The 19,971-nt window shown below is 43.6% G+C and overlaps 1 protein-coding gene across 1 annotated transcript; it reads left to right on the top strand.

Annotated features, from left to right (window-relative positions):
- Positions 1 to 2,083: 2,083 nt before the first annotated feature.
- LOC138359595 (uncharacterized) lies at positions 2,084 to 10,724 on the top strand. Its single transcript, XM_069318966.1, has 4 exons — positions 2,084 to 2,184; positions 2,441 to 2,486; positions 9,290 to 9,841; positions 10,449 to 10,724. The coding sequence occupies exons 1-4, from the start codon at positions 2,084 to 2,086 to the stop codon at positions 10,722 to 10,724; spliced, it is 975 nt and encodes a 324-aa protein (XP_069175067.1).
- The last annotated feature ends 9,247 nt before the right edge of the window (positions 10,725 to 19,971 follow it).

Below are 19,971 nucleotides of genomic sequence, written 5' to 3'. Positions count from 1 at the left end.
GGATGCGGAGCAGTTTTAATTAAAATATAATGGCAGCAAAAACTCCGCTGAAAGGTTAATGGGAAGAAAAATAACGTTTAACAAATTTACTATAATTAAGCAAACATGTGTTTTAAAGGGAGATTAATAAAAATATTAACTCATGAAACTATTCCCACGCCAACTGGCAATGTTGTAAGCATATTTCCTCATTTATTTGCTGTTCATCATATTTTTTAATTAAAATAGTAAACTATGTTTGAGAAAAATAAATGTCTGCCCAATCCTGATGAACACACCTTCTCGTCCAACCTTCCCCGCTGAACACACCCTGAGTGATCAGTATGTTGAACACATTCTCCCGTCACAGTTACCCCAGGTGAACACACCCACTGAGCAGGATGGCGCTGGCGTCTGTCCAGACTTAACCTTATAGTGTTCCGCATCATTATTCTTTCTCGCTTTTCATGATCAATCCACCAGTGGGTCGGAATGCGTCTGTGATCTGGCAGCATCCCATCCACCTATGAACTCTCCCCAGTCACCCACACACCCAGCCGGATATATTCACCGCACACCGAAACCCACCCATGCACTCAATCCTCCAATCCACACTCTCACTCTCTCGCATTACGTTCCAATGCCGGTAAACTAGCCACCCACATACTGACCCACCCACTCCCCCACCTATCCCAGTCTCCGTCCCTGCCAGACAGCCCCACAAAACAGCCTTCCAGACATCTCAACACCCCATTCCTGTATTTCGGTAAGGTCTCTAAACTGTAATCAAGAGCTGTACGATCTTCCTAAAAAAGTTGTTCGCAAAGGGGCGTCTCACTAGCAATCCTACGGCGCACACTGATGAAATTCTGAACGGTTATCAGTGTTTTTTTTTTGTTATCCTCCTAATGATTGTCTTTTATATGTGCGAGAAGGCTCCGTGGTAAGGGCCCGTGGAGGCTCCAAGTCGAGGGCCCCTGAAGGCTCCGAGTTAAGGGCTCGTGGAGGCTCCAAGTCGAGGGCCCCTGAAATCTCCGAGTTAAGGGCTCGTGGAGAATGCTGCCAGTAAATTGTGACGTGTAATCCTCTAGGCTAGTATTTAGTGAGATTATTTACATATATGCATCTCCTTTGGTCTGTCTGCCGCCTGAAACTCTCCTCAGTGAATTTTCTGATCATCCTGACCTCAAAGGAAATCCGCTCACGGGAATGGATTGAGAACGACTGCATGATTAGTGCTATTATCTTCTGCCGATCCATAGTCAGGTTAGGTTTCTTTATAGTTAGTTATGGTAATATGGTATATTATTGACGATAATATGAAACATGGAACGTGAAAACTATTTAAATATACCTAAGAAATTCGTTTAAAGAAAAAAATTCTTCAGTGAAAACGTTTTCGGCATATAATTTTTATATCTTAAACAAACGATATACAATACAATAAATATAGAACATGAGAATAATCTCTGTTTAGGACAAAGGTTAACTTACCAGTCTACTTGTAGACTATTACTGGAACCTTAATATGCTCTACGATCCTCACAAATCTCTAGATAACTATTCGGGTAGTATTGAAGGAGGAGGATGGGGGGGGGGGGTGTTATTATGGTCATGAATTTGCTCCTAGGACGGGCTATGGCTTTTGCATCGAAATCTGAAGCCTTCCTGGGTATTGTCAGGTCTCTCAGCTTAAACATTTGACTTCGCAAGAGACTCTAGAGACGCAATCTAGAATCTACATTTCATTATTCTTCATAAGCAAACATATGCAAAAATCTTACCTAGTTTGCTTCAGATTATTGATCGTTCAACATCAGCATCATACTCTTCACTAGCAAAAGTCACAATAATATTTAGGCACCTAAATTAGGAGGCATTTTTAGAGAATGTTTTAGAGAATGCCAAACCATTTTAGAACCCCATCCTAAAAAGTGCATAAGAAACTCGAAAAGGATCAGAAGTTTCGACGAGATTTACTCTATAATTGCAAGGGATTGAATATGAAGAGAAACTGAAGGAACTAGATCTGACGACGCTGAAAAGAGAGGAGAGAGAAGAGAGACATGACAGAGACGTATAGATATATAAGAGAATTAACAGAATGGAAAAAGAGGAAATGTTCAGAATGAATGCAATTGGAAACCCGACGGCTGAAAAGAAGGGGGTCCAAGAGCTGATGCTCGATCGTGCAGGCTCAGATAGGTGAGCACGCAAACATGTACACTAGTGAATAAGTTGAAGAAGCAGGCAGGAGTGACAGAAAAGATGTTCCAATGGAGAATAGAGTACCTAAGCAACTGAAGACAGAAAGTTAGTGTGAGGGGTGACATCTCTGAGTGGCTAGATGTAACCTGCAAAGTCCTTCAGGGTTCAGTTCTCGGATCTATTCTATTCCTCGAATATGTTAACTATCTTCCCGAGGAATAAGAGGAATATTTATTCCTCTTAATTCTTGCAGATGCAAAAATTATGAGGAAGATTCAGAAAGAGAAAGAAAGCCAGAGGTCACATAACAAACTGGACAAACTGAAAGAATGGTCCAACATATGGTTACTAGAGTTTAACTCAAGTAAATGTAAATTATTGAAACCAGGTAAAGACATCAAGAAGCTAGAAACACGGTACCAAATTGGAGATGAATCCTTCAAGACACAGAGAGAATTAAAAATCTAGAGGCTGATATCACGGCGAGCCTGTCTCCTGAAGCCCACATCTAAAGGACATCATTATCGGCATATGTGAGGTTGGATGACACAAGAACTGCATTTAGAATGATGTGCGTAAAGAAGCTTTCAGAACCTTGTAAGTCACATAGTGTCAGAAAAATCAGGGAGTATGCGCTCCAGCGCATACTCCGCAACTAGGTATGTTGTCCATACCTAGTCAAGCACCAGTCGGAGTTAGAGAAGGTTCAAAGTGTGTCACTAAACTAATTCCAAAACTACAAGGTATGTTTTATAAACAAATGCTACATGAATGCGACCTTAAATTCACTGGCAGACTAGAAAAATTAGGGAGACATGATTACCCCGTAACATATTCATAGGAGAATTTATTAGAATAAATAATGAGAGTATTTGGAACGTGTGGTACTCGAAGAAGGGAACACAGGTGGAAACTAAGTACCCAAATGAACCACATACACCTTAGAATGTTTTTCAGTGTCAGAATACTTAACAAATGAAATGTACTAAGAAGTAATGAGGTGGAGGCAGACTCCATACGAAATTTTATATGTAGATGAGCTCAAGCCAAATAGACTCAGGAACCTGTACACTAGTTGATTAACAGTTGAGAGGAGAGATTTAAGAGCCGAATCTCATATTAGCAAGTACAATTAAGAAGCACAATTAGGAAGCACAATCAGCAATCACAATTAGGCGAGTACAATCAGGAGAGCACATACAAAGCAAGTAATACAAGGTGTTCAACATTAGTTTCCATATACAAGTGCTCGTATGCCAATGTTCATAGTGATAATGCATTACAATAAATTCTTTGGATTTATCGTAATCAGTTATTCGGTGGCATTAGTTCATTTTTTTTTTTTTTTGCTGTTGTCTGGTGCTTGAGGGTAATGGAGGTGAAGTGTGTAGCACAATGCGCTCATTAGGTCACATCAGTTCATCTCAGGCGCCTGTGGATGACCAGATCTGAGGTTAATGGTCAGAAGAACATCTCCAGTTTCCGCTCAAAGGAACCCGGATACATAACTTCTCCAAGACTGGATAGTCTTGTCTTGCAGGCATGACGATATTTGCTGCTTGTCCTGTTGTAGCTGCTAGGCTCAGTGTTAATGTTGCTGTGGTTGCTGCCACACTCAGTGTTAATGTTGCTGTGGTTGCTGCATCACTCAGTGTTAATGTTGGTGTTGTTGCTGCCTCACTCAGTGTTAATGTTGGTGTTGTAGCTGCCACACTCAGTGTTAATGTTGGTGTTGTCGCTGCCACACTCAGTGTTAATGTTGGTGTTGTAGCTGCCACACTCAGTGTTAATGTTGGTGTTGTCGCTGCCACACTCAGTGTTAATGTTGGTGTTGTCGCTGCCTCACTCAGTGTTAATGTTGGTGTTGTTGCTGCCTCACTCAGTGTTAATGTTGGTGTTGTTGCTGCCTCACTCAGTGTTAATGTTGGTGTTGTTGCTGCCTCACTCAGTGTTAATGTTGGTGTTGTCGCTGCCACACTCAGTGTTAATGTTGGTGTTGTAGCTGCCACACTCAGTGTTAATGTTGGTGTTGTTGCTGCCTCACTCAGTGTTAATGTTGCTGTTGTAGCTGCCAGGCTCAGTGTTAATGTTGCTGTTGTAGCTGCCAGGCTCAGTGTTAATGTTGGTGTTGTCGCTGCCACACTCAGTGTTAATGTTGGTGATGTAGCTGCCACACTCAGTGTTAATGCTGCTGTTGTAGCTGCCACACTCAGTGTTAATGTTGGTGTTGTTGCTGCCACACTCAGTGTTAATTGCTGTTGTTGCTGCCACACTCAGTGTTAATGCTGCTGTTGTTGCTGCCACACTCAGTGTTAATGTTGCTGCCACACTCAGTGTTAATGCTGCTGTTGCTGCTACCACACTCAGTGTTAATGTTGCTTCCACACTCAGTGTTAATGTTGCTGTTGTTGCTGCCACACTCAGTGTTAATGCTGCAGTTGCTGCTGCCACACTCAGTGTTAATGCTGCAGTTGCTGCTGCCACACTCAGTGTTAATGTTGCTGTTGTTGCTGCCACACTCAGTGTTAATGCTGCTGTTGTTGCTGCCACACTCAGTGTTAATGCTGCAGTTGCTGCTGCCACACTCAGTGTTAATGCTGCAGTTGCTGCTGCCACACTCAGTGTTAATGCTGCAGTTGCTGCTGCCACACTCAGTGTTAATGTTGCTGTTGTTGCTGCCACACTCAGTGTTAATGCTGCTATTAGCTATGTTGGATTCTTGTGAGCTAACTGTAAACCAGAACCCACTTGGATATTATAGTAGTGTGCCTGCCACATTATATTTTAAGAAACTGGTTCTCGCCTATAACTCACTCTGAGTTTATCAGGTATCAGTGTCAAGCGAATATCTAAACATGGCTGATGCATCTCCCTCTCAGAGCCAACCAACACCTTTAAGATTTCGCGTTGCAGAAACAAATTTCCTAGTGGAAGATGGCCTTTGCCTCCTGACTCTGGGGAGAGGAATTTGTATGAGTTACCCCCGCTAGAAAGTTTCTTACTTTGTATTCCTTGTTTTGTTTGACTTCTAGAGTCTTAAAGTGATTCGTGTATGCCAGCGTCGGCGTATTGACTTGCGTACTCTTCTTTGCGTGCAATATTGCTATATTGAAATAATCTATTAATTTAAATTTAATGGTTATGGTATGTAAATGTCTCATTATTGATGTATCTTACATAATATTTAGCCCATACACACACATTTAGTGCACTATGCAAGGATTATTAAATGCACACACAAGGATTATTAAATGCATCACTAACTGCATAAAAGGTCTACAGCAACAAGACACAGGATAAAAGAGAGAAATTGGCTGTAGTGTTGAGGATCGTGAACCAACTGGTGGAAGGTCTGTGCTCACCCATTCATCTTCCTCACCCATGATACCCTGTCCCAATCCCTCTACTAGTGAGCCCATCTCCAGTCTCCCAGTGTTACTCTGCGAGCCTTCCAGTGCTAGTCTTAATTCCAAAGTTTACCCTGGGTGGCTATCCATCATAAAAGACGAGGATTTAAGTTTTATACAACTACGTTTTTTATCATCTCTGCAACCCTTTATATAGTTATTAATATGAGTGTATATAATATAAAATACTAAAAACACTGCTAATCTTCATTTTTTTCCAATCAAACCACCACTAGCACAAGTCTCTTCGTTTTTCTGTTTAACTTGATCGAGCACACTCGATTGTCTGGCACTTGTTATAGTGCCAGACAATATATATAATTATATATACACCACGTGGCTGGGGTATAACCAAGTGGTGTAACCTCCCTTTGGTTATATCCCAGCTACGTGGTGGCTGTGCTCCTGATGTGTGGTAGTCTTGGCCCAGATGTGTGGATAGTCTCGGCCCAGATGTGTGGATAGTCTCGGCCAAGGTGTGTGGATAGTCTAGGCCCAGATGTGTGGATAGTCTCGGCCCAGATGTGTGGATAGTCTCGACCCAGATGTGTGGTAGTCTCGCCCCAGATGTGTGGATAGTCTCGGCCCAGATGTGTGGATAGTCTCGGCCAAGGTGTGTGGATAGTCTAGGCCCAGATGTGTGGTAATCTCGGCCCAGATGTGAGTATAGTCTCGGCCCAGATGTGAGTATAGTCTCGGCCCAGATGTGTGGATAGTCTCGGCCCAGATGTGTGGATAGTCTCGCCCCAGATGTGTGGATAGTCTCGGCCCAGATGTGTGGATAGTCTCGGCCCAGATGTGTGGATAGTCTCGGCCCAGATGTGCATTGACTCTGTCCCAGATGTACGGTGGCAAAGTCCCAGGTATGTATTGATCCTGATCCAGATGTGCACTGAATCCAGATGTGCATGAATATCTATCACTGTCATTATATGAATCCCAATCATGAATTTCATGAATAAACAAATAAAAATAATATCTATTATCATGAATATTGATATGAATATCATAATAGATAAAAATATAAATAAACGAGTATCACTAAACCCCAGTACTGACTATAGTTTTAAAATATCTTTTTTCCTAGCCAGAAAAAAACATTTATTTGCTATATATTTTAAAGAAATTACCAAGACATTGAACCCTCATCCCGACGCCTCTCCTGGCTCCGAGATACGACCAGTCCAATTAGACGTGCGGCTGAAATTAATGAATATCATGCAAAAACAAGCTTGTCCTTTCATTTCAGACTTACGCTGGTATAATCCAGTTGGGAATAGAGAGGCTGTTCGAGAGATGGGGGCGGGGAAGGGATGTTCGGAAAGGAGGGGGTCTTAGCCGATATTCGAGAGGTGGGGGTGTACGAAAAGAGGGGTCTTAGCCGATGTTCGGAAGGTGGGGGTGTTTGAAAAGGAACACCTAGCCGGTGTTCGGGAGGTTAGGGTGTTCGAAAAGCGGTTCCTAGTCGGTGTTTGAGAGGTCGGGGTGCTCAAAAAGGAGGGTCGTAGCCAGTGTTTGAGATGTGGGGGTGTTCGAAAAGGGAGTCCTAGCAAGTGTTCGTGAGTTGTCATTGTTCGTAAGGGGGGTCCTAACCTGTGTTGAAGAAGAGGGGGGACTCTGGATGTGTGTTTGGGGCAAGACTCCACAGTAACACACATTTACAGAGGTTAAGAGTCAGTGTGAGCTCCGCCCTCAACAGCTCACGGACATCTCCCATCACTGTGACGCCGCATCTAATAATCACGGAAGAAAAGGCTCACCAGAATGCTCCAGACATTTGAGTGTATGCGTGTGGTATGAGATGAATATACGAGGGGTATGTGTGGGGTGTATACAAGCTTGGCACCCTTGTATACCACACTGGTTACACACACATACAACACCAGCACATGGCAGACTGTCCCTGTGTGCTGGCCAACACAGTGACGATGTCTTTTAATATATTATATATCTGGAGGATTACCCGGCGTTGCCCGGGTCCGCCAGTCTCTCTTCCTCTGAACATACAATACCAGAAAGCAAATGTTACGATGATACTTTTGAGTACCTTTTTCCCCTCTTCTCCCTTCCCTTCCGTTCCTCTTCCAACGAAAAGAAACAGCGCTTTGGATTCGTAGTCGTGAGGTTCCGAGTTCGATCCCCGTTGGAGACGGAGACATATGGGCATAAAGTTTCTTTTACTCTAATGCCCCTGTTACCTAGCAGTAAATATCTACCTGGGAGTTAGACAGCTACTGCGGGCTGCTTCCTGGGGGTGTGTAACAAAATGGAGGCCTGGTCGAGGACCGGGCCGCGGGGACGATAAGCCCCGAAATCATCTCAAGATAACCTCAAGATATATTGTGCATGTAAATTATCCAATAAAGCTTCATTCATGGTTAACAAATTATTCACACCAAAATCTTGAAGGAAAAAGAAATAACACAGAAAACATGAACACAGAGGAAGAAGGAAGGAAGGAAGGAAGGAAGGAAGGAAGGAAGGAAGGAAGGAAGGAAGGAAGGAAGGAAGGAAGGAAGGAAGGAAGGAAAGAATTATCAGGGGAAAGCGCCAAGTCGTTACGACTATATAGCATTTGGAAGAGTCAGGATAAGGATTTGGGATGGGACGGGGGGAGGGGGGAGAATGATGCCCGACAGCTTGGATGATTGGGGATTGAACGCCGACCTGCAGGAAGCTAGACCGTCACTCTACCGTCCTGTGTGATTGGGCACACACAGGGGAAGAGTAATAGTTACTTCTGGATAAAAAAGCTGTGGTGTGTGGTCGAAAGTGTTCGTTATTTTAAGGCGTCAATAGATAAAGACGTAATAGATTAAGCGGCTTGTTACAAGGCAGGCAGCAGATCGCAGCAGCAACATGACGAAGGTTTAAGTAAAATACACAGAAATAAGACGTCAATTGATGACGCCAGTGGGTGATTAACACCATCAGGAGAAAAAGTATGCTGAGTTGCACACCAAAGTCACCATCAGTTGAGGAAGTATGCTGAGTGCCACACCAAAGTCACCATCAGTTGAGGAAGTATGCTGAGTGCCACACCAAAGACTCGATCATAACTCTATCAGCAGAGGAAGTATGCTGAGCAGACTCACCCACATAGCGATATGCACACAATTCAATCACATTAACGTGGCAAAAACCCAAAGACTCAAACCAAACAATCAGTTGAATTGATCGTTCATCAATATAACTGATTGTAGAGCAATATTGCCACGTATGTTAATACAACGTATGTTAGTGTTAACGTATATTAATACATTCATCCGCATCAAATTGCATTACAGTTCTCATTATATTTTGAAGTATTTTGATCAATTTTAAAATCGGGTGCCACGAGAACCGAAGACATTACTGCATAATAAACGACGCTACGATACAGAAGTCAGTAGAAGGTTACAGAATATAACAGGACCAATCAGCGAGATACAAGGTGGTACAGGACGCTACGAACAATAGGCGATTGGGTAGGGTGAGAAAGATCTCTCCAAACGAGGCTACCAGAGGGTAGAGTAACAACGTTCCAGAGGGTACAGTAACCAGGTAAATAGAGGGTACAGTACCTAGCTACAAGATGGTACAGTAAACAGCTACAAGAGGGTTACAGCAACCAGATACAATAAGGTACATCAACCACCTACTAAAGGGTACAGTAAACAGCTACAAGCAGTTAACAGCTACAAGAGGGTACACAGGTACAAGAGGGTACACAGCTACAAGAGGGTACACAGCTACAAGAGGGTACACAGCTACAAGAGGGTACACAGCTACAAGAGGGTACACAGCTACAAGAGGGTACACAGCTACAAGAGGGTACACAGGTACAAGAGGGTACACAGCTACAAGAGGGTACACAGGTACAAGAGGGTACACAGCTACAAGAGGGTACACAGCTACAAGAGGGTACACAGCTACAAGAGGGTACACAGCTACAAGAGGGTACACAGCTACAAGAGGGTACACAGCTACAAGAGGGTACACAGGTACAAGAGAGTACACAGCTACAAGAGGGTACACAGCTACAAGAGGGTACACAGCTACAAGAGGGTACACAGCTACAAGAGGGTACACAGCAACAAGAGGGTACACAGCTACAAGAGGGTACACAGCTACAAGAGGGTACACAGCTACAAGAGGGTACACAGCTACAAGAGGGTACACAGCTACAAGAGGGTACACAGCTACAAGAGGGTACACAGGTACAAGAGGGTACAGAATCCAGTTACAAATTGAATAAGGAAGGTTGGGTAAGCTAGGCACAAAGGAACCAGGTCGTGAGGGTGTTCCTACCCTTTTCCTCCCCCCCCCCCCTTCCCTTCACTATCCACCCCTTCCCTTCCCTTCCCCCTTCCCTTCCCCCTTCCCTTCCCCCTCCCCATTCATCCCTCCCACCTCCACATGTCCCACCCAGTACCTTCCCCCAATATTTTATCAATTCCCATACATCTTCCCACCCCCCCTTTGCATAACGCCCCTCCCTCTCCCTGCTCCATCTTGTTTAACCCCTCCCTGCTCCATCCTGCTTAAACCCCTCCATGCTCAATCCTGTTTAATCCCTTCCTGTTCCATCCTACTTAAACTCCTCCCTGCTCCCTCCTGCTTACGCAGGAGGGAGCAGGGAGGAGTTTACCTCCGATTTATTTCCTCCGATGTATTTCCTCCGATTTCCTCCGGAGTTTACCTCCGATTTATTTCCTTTTCAAAAAGGAGGAGTAGGGGGCCCGCCTCCAGACACCCTGAGCCGTCCTACGTACCCTATGACCGTCTTCCTTACCCTTTGGCCCTCCGTCTTAGATCCTGACCCCTTCTTCTCTTTACACCTATGCCCTCCTATATACATCCTGGACCCTCCAGCGTACACCCTGGGACCTCCAACTTGCTCTGGGCCCTCCATCTCACACCCTGGGCCCTCCATCTCACACCCTGGGCCCTCCATCTCACACCCTGGCCCTCCATCTCACACCCTGGGCTCCACCATCTCACACCCTGGGCCCTCCATCTCACACCCTGGGCCCTCCATCTCACACCCTGGGCCCTCCATCTCACACCCTGGGCCCTCCATCTCACACCCTGGGCCCTCCATCTCACACCCTGGGCTCCACCATCTCACACCCTGGACCTTCCTCTTGACTCACCCCGGCACGGACACGTGGAGGAACTCAAATCTGTCCAATATTTCTCCGTGTCTTCGGAGAAAACAGATATGCAAAACAGCTTGACTTATGTGGCCGTTCTCGAAATATTCATTGGAATTAAAATCTCTTTCACATCCTTGACAACATTATTTATTTTGATAAAAACGTTCTGTTTGTGGTTTTATTGAACACAATTTAATTCCAACATAACATCATCACTCTGCAACTATTTCACCTTTTAAAATACGTAGTTTACTAAGAATAATCGTTTTTTTCAAACGTTTTCAGTCGTAGTATCCTCAGCTAGATCTCTCTCTCTCTCTCTCTCTCTCTCTCTCTCTCTCTCTCTCTCTCTCTCTCTCTCTCTCTCTCTCTCTCTCTCTCTCTCTCTCTCTCTCTCTCTCTCTCTCTCTCTATATATATATATATATATATATATATGTATATACATATATATACATATGTCGTACCTAGTAGCCAGAACGCACTTCTCAGCCTACTATGCAAGGCCCGATTTGCCTAATAAGCCAAGTTTTCATGAATTAATTGTTTTTCGACTACCTAACCTACCTAACCTAACCTAACCTAACTTTTTCGGCTACCTAACCTAACCGAACCTATAAAGATAGCTTAGGTTAGGTTAGGTAGGGTTGGTTAGGTTCGGTCATATATCAACGTTAATTTTAACAGCAATAAAAAAAAATTTACCTCATACATAATGAAATGGGTAGCTTTATCAATTCATAAGAAAAAATTGTGAGAAAATATATTAATTCAGGAAAACTTGGCTTATTAGGCAAATCGGGCCTTGCATAGTAGGCCAAAAAGTGCGTTCTGGCTACTAGGTACGACATATATATATATATATATATATATATATATATATATATATATATATATATATATATATATATATATATATATATATATATAAATATACTTGTAACCCAGAACACGTTTCCTGATTGCGCAAAACAGCAAAATAATTTGTATGCAAATATTTTCAAAGTGGAAAAAGTTAAGGCCAGGGAAAAAATGAGTACGAACAGTTTTCTCTTGTTTAGTATAACCTGAACAAGCTATTGAAAAGAGGAGAGATTGAACGAGAGACTGAATAGACAAAGATTAAGAATAGAGGCTGAAGGAAGAAAGAATCCTTGAAAATAGAGAGAGTCAAAGAAGAGAGACCGATAAAGAGAGATCGCAAGATACAGAAAAACTTAAGGAGAAAATAATTATACATTAACTGTGACTGGCAGATACGAAACGAGTGTTACGAGGCCTCGTAACAAGGGCAGGATCTGGCAGAGAAAGAGAGAGAGAGAGAGAGAGAGAGAGAGAGAGAGAGAGAGAGAGAGAGAGAGAGAGAGAGAGAGAGAGAGCAATAGAATGTTATAGACAAACTGGATGAACGGAAGAATAAGTGAATAACTGAGTGCTTATTCACAAATTCCTAACCAGATATGATTTTGTGGAATTAAAAATATATCTACAGGGGTGGGAATTGAGAGGGAGCCCTAGGGATCAAGAAAGGGAGGGAATCATCCCTGGTAGGGAGGCAGGAGACGTATCCAGCCCTGAAGGACAGGTAGGAGGCAAGCAAGCCTTAGTAAACAGATGATAGCCAATAAAGGGTGTCAGGGGCCTGCCCTTGGTAGACAAGAAGGGGGCTGCCCTAGGTAGATAAGGAGGGCCTGCCCTAGGTAGACAAGGAGGGGCCTGCCCTGGATAAACACACAGAGGCCAGCCCTAGAAGACAGATTGGGTACCTTCCCTGTAAGAAAGGTGGAAGGCAGGCTATGGAAAACAGGTGGGAACCAGCTTGAGTAAACAGGAATAAGGAAGGGGGATTATGGGGCCCATGATATCAGCGACTCCTGACCCGGACCATTTAACACACACAAAACTGGTCAATGGTGGCAATTAACACATCGAAGCCGGCATCGGGCGTCTAATTCCGGCCTGTTATCACTCGTCATCCTCGTAATTGCTGGGGAAACCATACAGGGAAAACGAGAGAACGAGCATTAGGGATTATATCCATTATTTTTACGAGCGGTGAGGCCCCGCGGTCCTTATGATTGGCATCTCTCCTCGTGCAACATCGATCGCCCCCGGTCCAATCCTCTCCCTGGGTGAAACAGACGGATTGGAAACGATAAGAATTATACGGCGATGATTGGTAAGCCGTTATAAATCAAGCTATTTTTCACACACACACACACACACACACACACACACACACACACACACACACACACACACACACACACACACACACACACACACACACACACATAATTATAGGAGCCGGCGGCCGAGCCGACAGCACGCTGGACACGTGATCCTGTGGTCAAGGGTTCGATCCCTGGCGCCGGCGAGAAACGATGGGCAGAGTTTCTTTCACCCTATGCCTCTGTTACCTAGCAGTAAATAGATACCTGGGAGTTAGTCAGCTGTCACGGGCTGCTCCCTGGGGTGTATGTGTGTGGGTGTGGTGTGGAAAAAAAATAGTAGTAGTAGTAGTAGAAAAGTTGATTAACAGTTGAGAGGCAGGCCGAAAGAGCAGAGCTCAACCCCCGCAAGCACCACTAGGTGAATACAACTAGGTGAATACACACACACACCCACAAACAAACACACACACAATCACACACATACAAATGCACATACACATACACACATGTACACTTACACACACTCACACGATACATAAAACAAACGACAAACTACTTAATTTTATAAATAATTAATTATAGGTAACAAGGAAATGTTCACATTGCGAGGCTGCGTCTCCCAGTACACAATAAGGAGCCGCAACATGAAGTACATAAGGAGAGGCAGCAACATCCAGTGCTAAATCACTACGAACGAATCTAAACACTTCCATAGAGAAAACGAGCCTGGGTATTAACATAACGTGAAGCATCACACTAAGAGAGAACACATAACTGGTAACGTCGACAGCTTATGAACAACCAAGGAACATTAAAGAGGTTTTCAAGAATCTGAATAAAGAGTCCTTCAGGACGTTGTACACAACCAGTGTGAGGAATTGAGAGCCAGCTCTAGGGAGCAGGAAAGGGATGGAACCATCCCTGGTGGACAGGTAGGTATTAAAGTCCTCATCTCCGACGCAAAGTTCCTCTTGAGAAAACGCAAAACTCAGCTGGAAAAGTTCCAAACATTTTCTCTAAACTGAGTTTCGGAAATAAATGTAATTGGAGATGACATGATTTAGATAATGTAGGTAAAGGGAAGGAAGACAGGAGAGATTACCTCGGCTTTCGTAACTCTCAGTGGGATGAATCAGAGAAGGTGAAGCCGAGATGTTCCCAGCATCCCTAGTGATGCTTGTTACCCCCACTAGTCTTATGGAGGTATGGAAACAACTTTTTAGTGTAAGAGGCGCAAATTAAATTCCTTAGAAGGATGGAATCAGATGAAGCTAATTCCATGGAGTTTTACGAGTAAATATGTTACCAATGAGGTACTCATCTAATTGTACTCACCTAGTTGTCCTTGCGGGGGTTGAACTTTGTCTCATTGCTCCCGCCTCTCAACCGTCAATCAATTGGTGTATTCCTGAGCCTACTGGGATCTATCATACCTATATTTGAAACTGTATGGAGTCAGCCTCCACCACATCACTTCCAAATGCATTCCATTTATTAACTACTCTGACACTGAAAAAATTCCTTCTAACGTCTCAGTGGCTCATCTGGGTACTAAATTTCCACCTGTGTCCCCTTGTTCGTGTGGTTGGGAGTTGTTGTAGCCGACAACACCTCAATACACGAGGTCAAAGAGCTAACGCTCTTTGCAAACTCCAGTAAATGAGTATACTTTACTAGCTCTTGCCCATGCAAACTGCTGGAAGTCTCTCTTGCCTACCCTGGGACTTAATAATTCGCTGGGTTTACGTCGAGTAATTTATAGGTAGTGAGAACTGGCCATGCTTTAAGGGGGTATAAAGACAGGGGTAATACTAGGTAATTATGCTCGCCGATGACCACAGCGTAAGTGCCGACTCTCAGGTGATTGGCAAGCGAGATAGTTCACTGTAGTTTGTACGGATCTGTCTTTGTTTTTTTCCAGTACTGACTCAGTCCTCGCAAGCGGAACTATCGTCTACCCCTCGTGTTGACGGTGGTAATTACTGTGGCAGTGTTAATGTGGTACCATTTCTGTGGTAGAGTTAATACCATAGTTAAACACGATGGTTCAGGCTGCGGTTCCCTCACCGTGGCACAGTGAAAGGTGATGTGATGTTGCGGTCGCTTCGTTCTGGACCACGTGCTGTTATCTGTAGCATGTTACCATGGTCCGTTTTACCGAGTAAAACGAGGTAGTTGAGACTCGTATTACCAGGGGGCAGTGGAGAGTTGGATGATGTTATTATCGGTGAATAGGGGTGATTGTGGGCTCGTATTGAGTAAGGGAGGTGCTTGATTGTTCGTATTATGAGGATTGTAGGATGTTTGGCTGTTCATATTACCATGGGAGGGTTGAACGCTCTTAATACCGGGAAGGCAAAAGGTCTCGTATTACTGACACGTAGGTAGGAACTATTGTTCGTACTTCTTCACTTGAAGCTCTCACACACCTCTACCAAACTCTTTCTTAGCTCCAGGAAATTGACCCAACCCATGAAAGAAAAATTCTAGTTCACAAACAAAATAAAAAACAGCTGTTCAACAGTCGGTAACTACTTACCACTTCACAACTAACTACGGTAAATACAGACCGCTGGGCAACTAACTACGATACTTACAGTCAGTGCTTTCAATTACTGGTTAAAATTCTCCAGACATTAATCTCTCTGCAACTTATATAATTTTCCGACTGTCATCGGCTACGATGCGATCGACAATGTGGATTTATAAAATGAAGATTTGCAGTTGATCTCTTGTTAAATCTCTTTACTAAGTACCATTGGTCACTGTATGAATCCAAGATGAGCTGGTTTCCTGCTCTGGACATAGCAAGTGCTATTAATTAGAAACATTTTGATTTTTTTAATTAGAAACAAAGTGTAAAACACTGGGTATCTCAGGCTCCATTTTAGAGCTATTAACAGATTAGTTTCAATAACGAATCCTAAGAGCAGTCCTCAATGGAACAGAATCCAAAAGTCTCTCAAATCGTTTGTGAACGTGTGAGAGAGAGAGAGAGAGAGAGAGAGAGAGAGAGAGAGAGAGAGAGAGAGAGAGAGAGAGAGAGAGAGAGAGAGAGAGAGAGAGAGAGAGAGAGAGAGAGAGAGAGAGAGAGAGAGAGAGCGAGAAAAATAAATTTCAGCGATTTACTACACCTCATTTTGAAGATCAAGCCTATGCTGACTATTGCACTCTAACCTATACATATGGAAAAGAAGAAATACAAACTTTTACAAGGGTCATTAATCACCAACTTTCAGTAATTTCTACCTGGGGAAAGAGATGGTATGACACATTTGCAACTAAGAAAGCAAAGCCGATGACAATAGCTAAACAGTATATAGCTAATAGGAGAGGCCAACAAATGATCGTAATAGCAAAGTATTTCGAGATGAAACGTGCATATTAGGAATGAAGTTTGACTCTTCAGGGATCATTAAAAGCCACGTGATTAACCCTAGCCAGCAAGGATACTAGGAAACTTCCGTCTGTCCGTCTGTCTGTCTGTCTGTCTGTCTGTCTGTCTGTCTGTCTGTCTGTCTGTCTGTCCTGTCTGCCTGTCTGTCTGTCTGTCTGCTGCCTGTCTGTCTGTCTGTCTGTCTGTCTGTCTGTCTGTCTGTCTGTCTCTCTCTCTCTCTCTCTCTCTCTCTCTCTCTCTCTCTCTCTCTCTCTCTCTCTCTCTCTCTCTCTCTCTCTCTCTCTCTCTCTCTCCCTCTCCTCTCTCTCTCTCTCTCTCTCTCTCTCTCTCTCTCTCTCTCTCTCTCTCTCTCTCTCTCTCTCTCTCTCTCTCTCTCTCTCTCTCTCTCTCTCTCTCCCTCCAGATTACCTATCTCGGAGAAACTTGCACCAGTTTCACAGCAATAAAAAGATAAAATCGTGCTCATCTTTTCAAATAACAATCAGGAAGCCATTCTAGTTACCAGCTCAGAAAGTGAGATGCATCAAAACGCTGGAACAAGACACATTACAGCTTTCCGTAGACGCACACTGAATAAAAATCAAGAAAGATTTGTTAATGGTGAAAGTGTTAGCAATCTTTCCATTTAAAATCAGATAATTTATTGGCCAAATGGAATCCTAAGAATATTACATTTACATAAAACATGTTATTAAAATTATGTATACATCTGATTTTAAATGGAAAGATTGCTAACACTTTCACCATTAACAAATCTTTCTTGATTTATATACATATATATATATATATATATATATATATATATATATATATATATATATATATATATATATATACATATATATATATATATATATATATATATATATATATATATATATATATATATATATATATATATATATATATATATATATATATATATATGTCGTACCTAGTAGCCAGAACGCAGTTCTTGGCCTACTATGCAAGGCCCGATTTGCCTAATAGGCCGAATGACTTTATGTTCAATAAATTGTTTCCTATTGGTTTATTTTAAATATTATTATTATATTATATTAAGAACTTAAATTATTTATATTGTTATGTTAGTTTAGGTTAGATTAAATAGGTTAGGTTTGGTTAGGTAGGGTTGGTTAGGTTTGGTTATATATCTACGTTAGTTTTAACTCAAATGAAATGAACTTAACTCAAACATAATGAAATAGATAGTTGTTTCATTTCATGAGAAGAAAATCTAAAAGCATATAAATTGAGGAAAACTTTGCCTATTAGGCAAACCGGACCTTGCATAGTAGGCCGAGAAGTGCGTTCTGACTACTAGGTACAACATATATATATATATATATATATATATTATTAGCCAAGAAAATAATAATCACATCAATAACTGCATAAACTGAGTCAGATCACGCGAGAGCACAACCGGAGTAGAAGCAATAAATATATGTTAAATATAACCTTTTTACCCCAGTGTCGCAGGAAGAGCATTATAAATAAGGTCCGGACACCAGCAACAGGCAATAAAGGCCAGGAATCTCACGCTCCGTGTGTGGCCAGGGAGCTGGTGGGTGTTTTGTGGCAAATTGGCTGACGCCGGGGAGGTCGAGGGTCTCGAACGGGCGGATTTGGAGTCTCGTAAACACCCATCGGTTGTCAGTTCATGATGTTACTGTTTTCTCTCCTTTGGGGGGAGTTTTATCGCTCTGCAGTAACACCTGTTGGTATAGCAAAATGCCTCTGTATCTGTCTCTCTCTTGCTCTCTCTCTTGCTCTCTCTCTCTCTCTCTCTCTCTCTCTCTCTCTCTCTCTCTCTCTCTCTCTCTCTCTCTCTCTCTCTCTCTCTCTCTCTCTCTCTCTCTCTTCTCTCTCTCTCTTTCTCTCTCTTTCTCCCTCTCTCATTCTCTGCCTATCTCATTCTCTCCTTCCCCTTACATTCTCTCTCTCCACACAAAATAGCAATATTGCTTAGCGCAATCTGCAAATTTTTATGTCTGCTTACCTGTTCCCTATCGTTCCATCAACATGATGTATCTCAAATCCAACTCAATATCCCGTATGTTCAACACGACAGCAGCCAGAGGAAGGTGTGTGTGTGTGTGTGTGTGTGTGTGTGTGTGTGTGTGTGTGTGTGTGTGTGTGTGTGTGTGTGTGTGTGTGTGTGTGTGTGTGTGTGTGTGTGTGTGTGTGTGTGTGTGTGTGTGTGTGGCAGAGGGTGCTGAGGAGATGCCCACACTTCGCAGGCGAAGGACGACCCACTCCAACACGCAGAAGACGGACTTCGCAGACAGGCTGCGTTGAGAGAGATCTACCTTCGCCCTGTAACACTACACGACCGCTCCAGCAATCTGAGACGAGGCAGTTACAGAGCTAACTACAACGGCCAAATATTTCAGGGTTTCCGAGCGTGGGACAGGTGTTCCGGCGCGCCGGAGAGCGGGCTTCGAGATCTCAAGGAGGCGACACGAATGGTTTAAATTATTTTCCTTGTCGATGAACCACGAGAGTGTGTTTGTTCTTGGGCAAGCGAGATCGGAGAATCTTGGTCAGAGATGTGATTGTGTGGCACGTGTCCTTGCCTGCTGACACGGTATTGAACATGACGCTACAGTGTTGAACATGCCACCACAGTGTTGAACATCCCGCAATAGTGATTGAACATGCCACTACAGTGTTGAACATACCACTACAGTGCTGAACATGCCGCCACAGTGCTGAACATACCGCTACAGTGCTGAACATGCCGCCACAGTGCTGAACATGCCGCTACAGTGCTGAACATGCCGCAATAGTGTTGAACATGCCGCTACAGTGCTGAACATCACGCCACAGTGTTGACCAACCCGCAACAGTGTTGAACATCCCACCACAGTGTTGAACATCCCACCACAGTATTGAACATCCCACCACAGAGTTGAACATCCCGCCACAGTGTTGAACGTGCCACGACAGTGCTGAACTTGCCTCCAAAGTGTTGAACATGTCACCACAGGACTGAACATCTCGTCATAGTGTTGAACATCCTGCCACAGGGCTGAACATCCCACCACAGTGTTCAACATCCCACCACAGTGTTGAACATCCCGCCACAGTGTTGAACATCCCGCCACAATGTTGAACATCCCGCCATAGTGTTGAACATCCCACCACAGTGTTGAAAATTCCTCCACAGTGTTGAACATCCCGCCACAATGTTGAACATCCCGCCACAGTGTTCAACAACCCGCCACAGTGTTGAACATCCCACCACAGTGTTGAACATCCCGCCACAGTGTTGAACAACCCGCCACAGTGTTGAACATCCCACCACAGTGTTGAACATCCCACCACAGTGTTGAACATCCCACCACAGTGTTGAACATCCCGCCACAGTGTTGAACATCCCACCACAGTGTTGAACATCCCGCCACAGTGTTGAACATCCCGCCACAGTGTTGAACATCCCGCCACAGTGTTGAACATCCCGCCACAGTGTTGAACATCCCGCCACAGTGTTGAACATCCCACCACAGTGTTGAACTTCCCACCACAGTGTTGAACATGCAACACCTGAGAGTGTGTCTGTACAACAACAACACCTGAGAGTGTGTCTGTACAACAACAACACCTGAGAGTGTGTCTGTACAACATCAACACCTGAGAGTGTGTCTGTACAACAACAACACCTG

Source organism: Procambarus clarkii, chromosome 8, assembly GCF_040958095.1.
Source record: "Procambarus clarkii isolate CNS0578487 chromosome 8, FALCON_Pclarkii_2.0, whole genome shotgun sequence".
NCBI classification, from domain to species: domain Eukaryota; kingdom Metazoa; phylum Arthropoda; class Malacostraca; order Decapoda; family Cambaridae; genus Procambarus; species Procambarus clarkii.
This window is presented reverse-complemented; position numbering and strand designations above follow the sequence as displayed.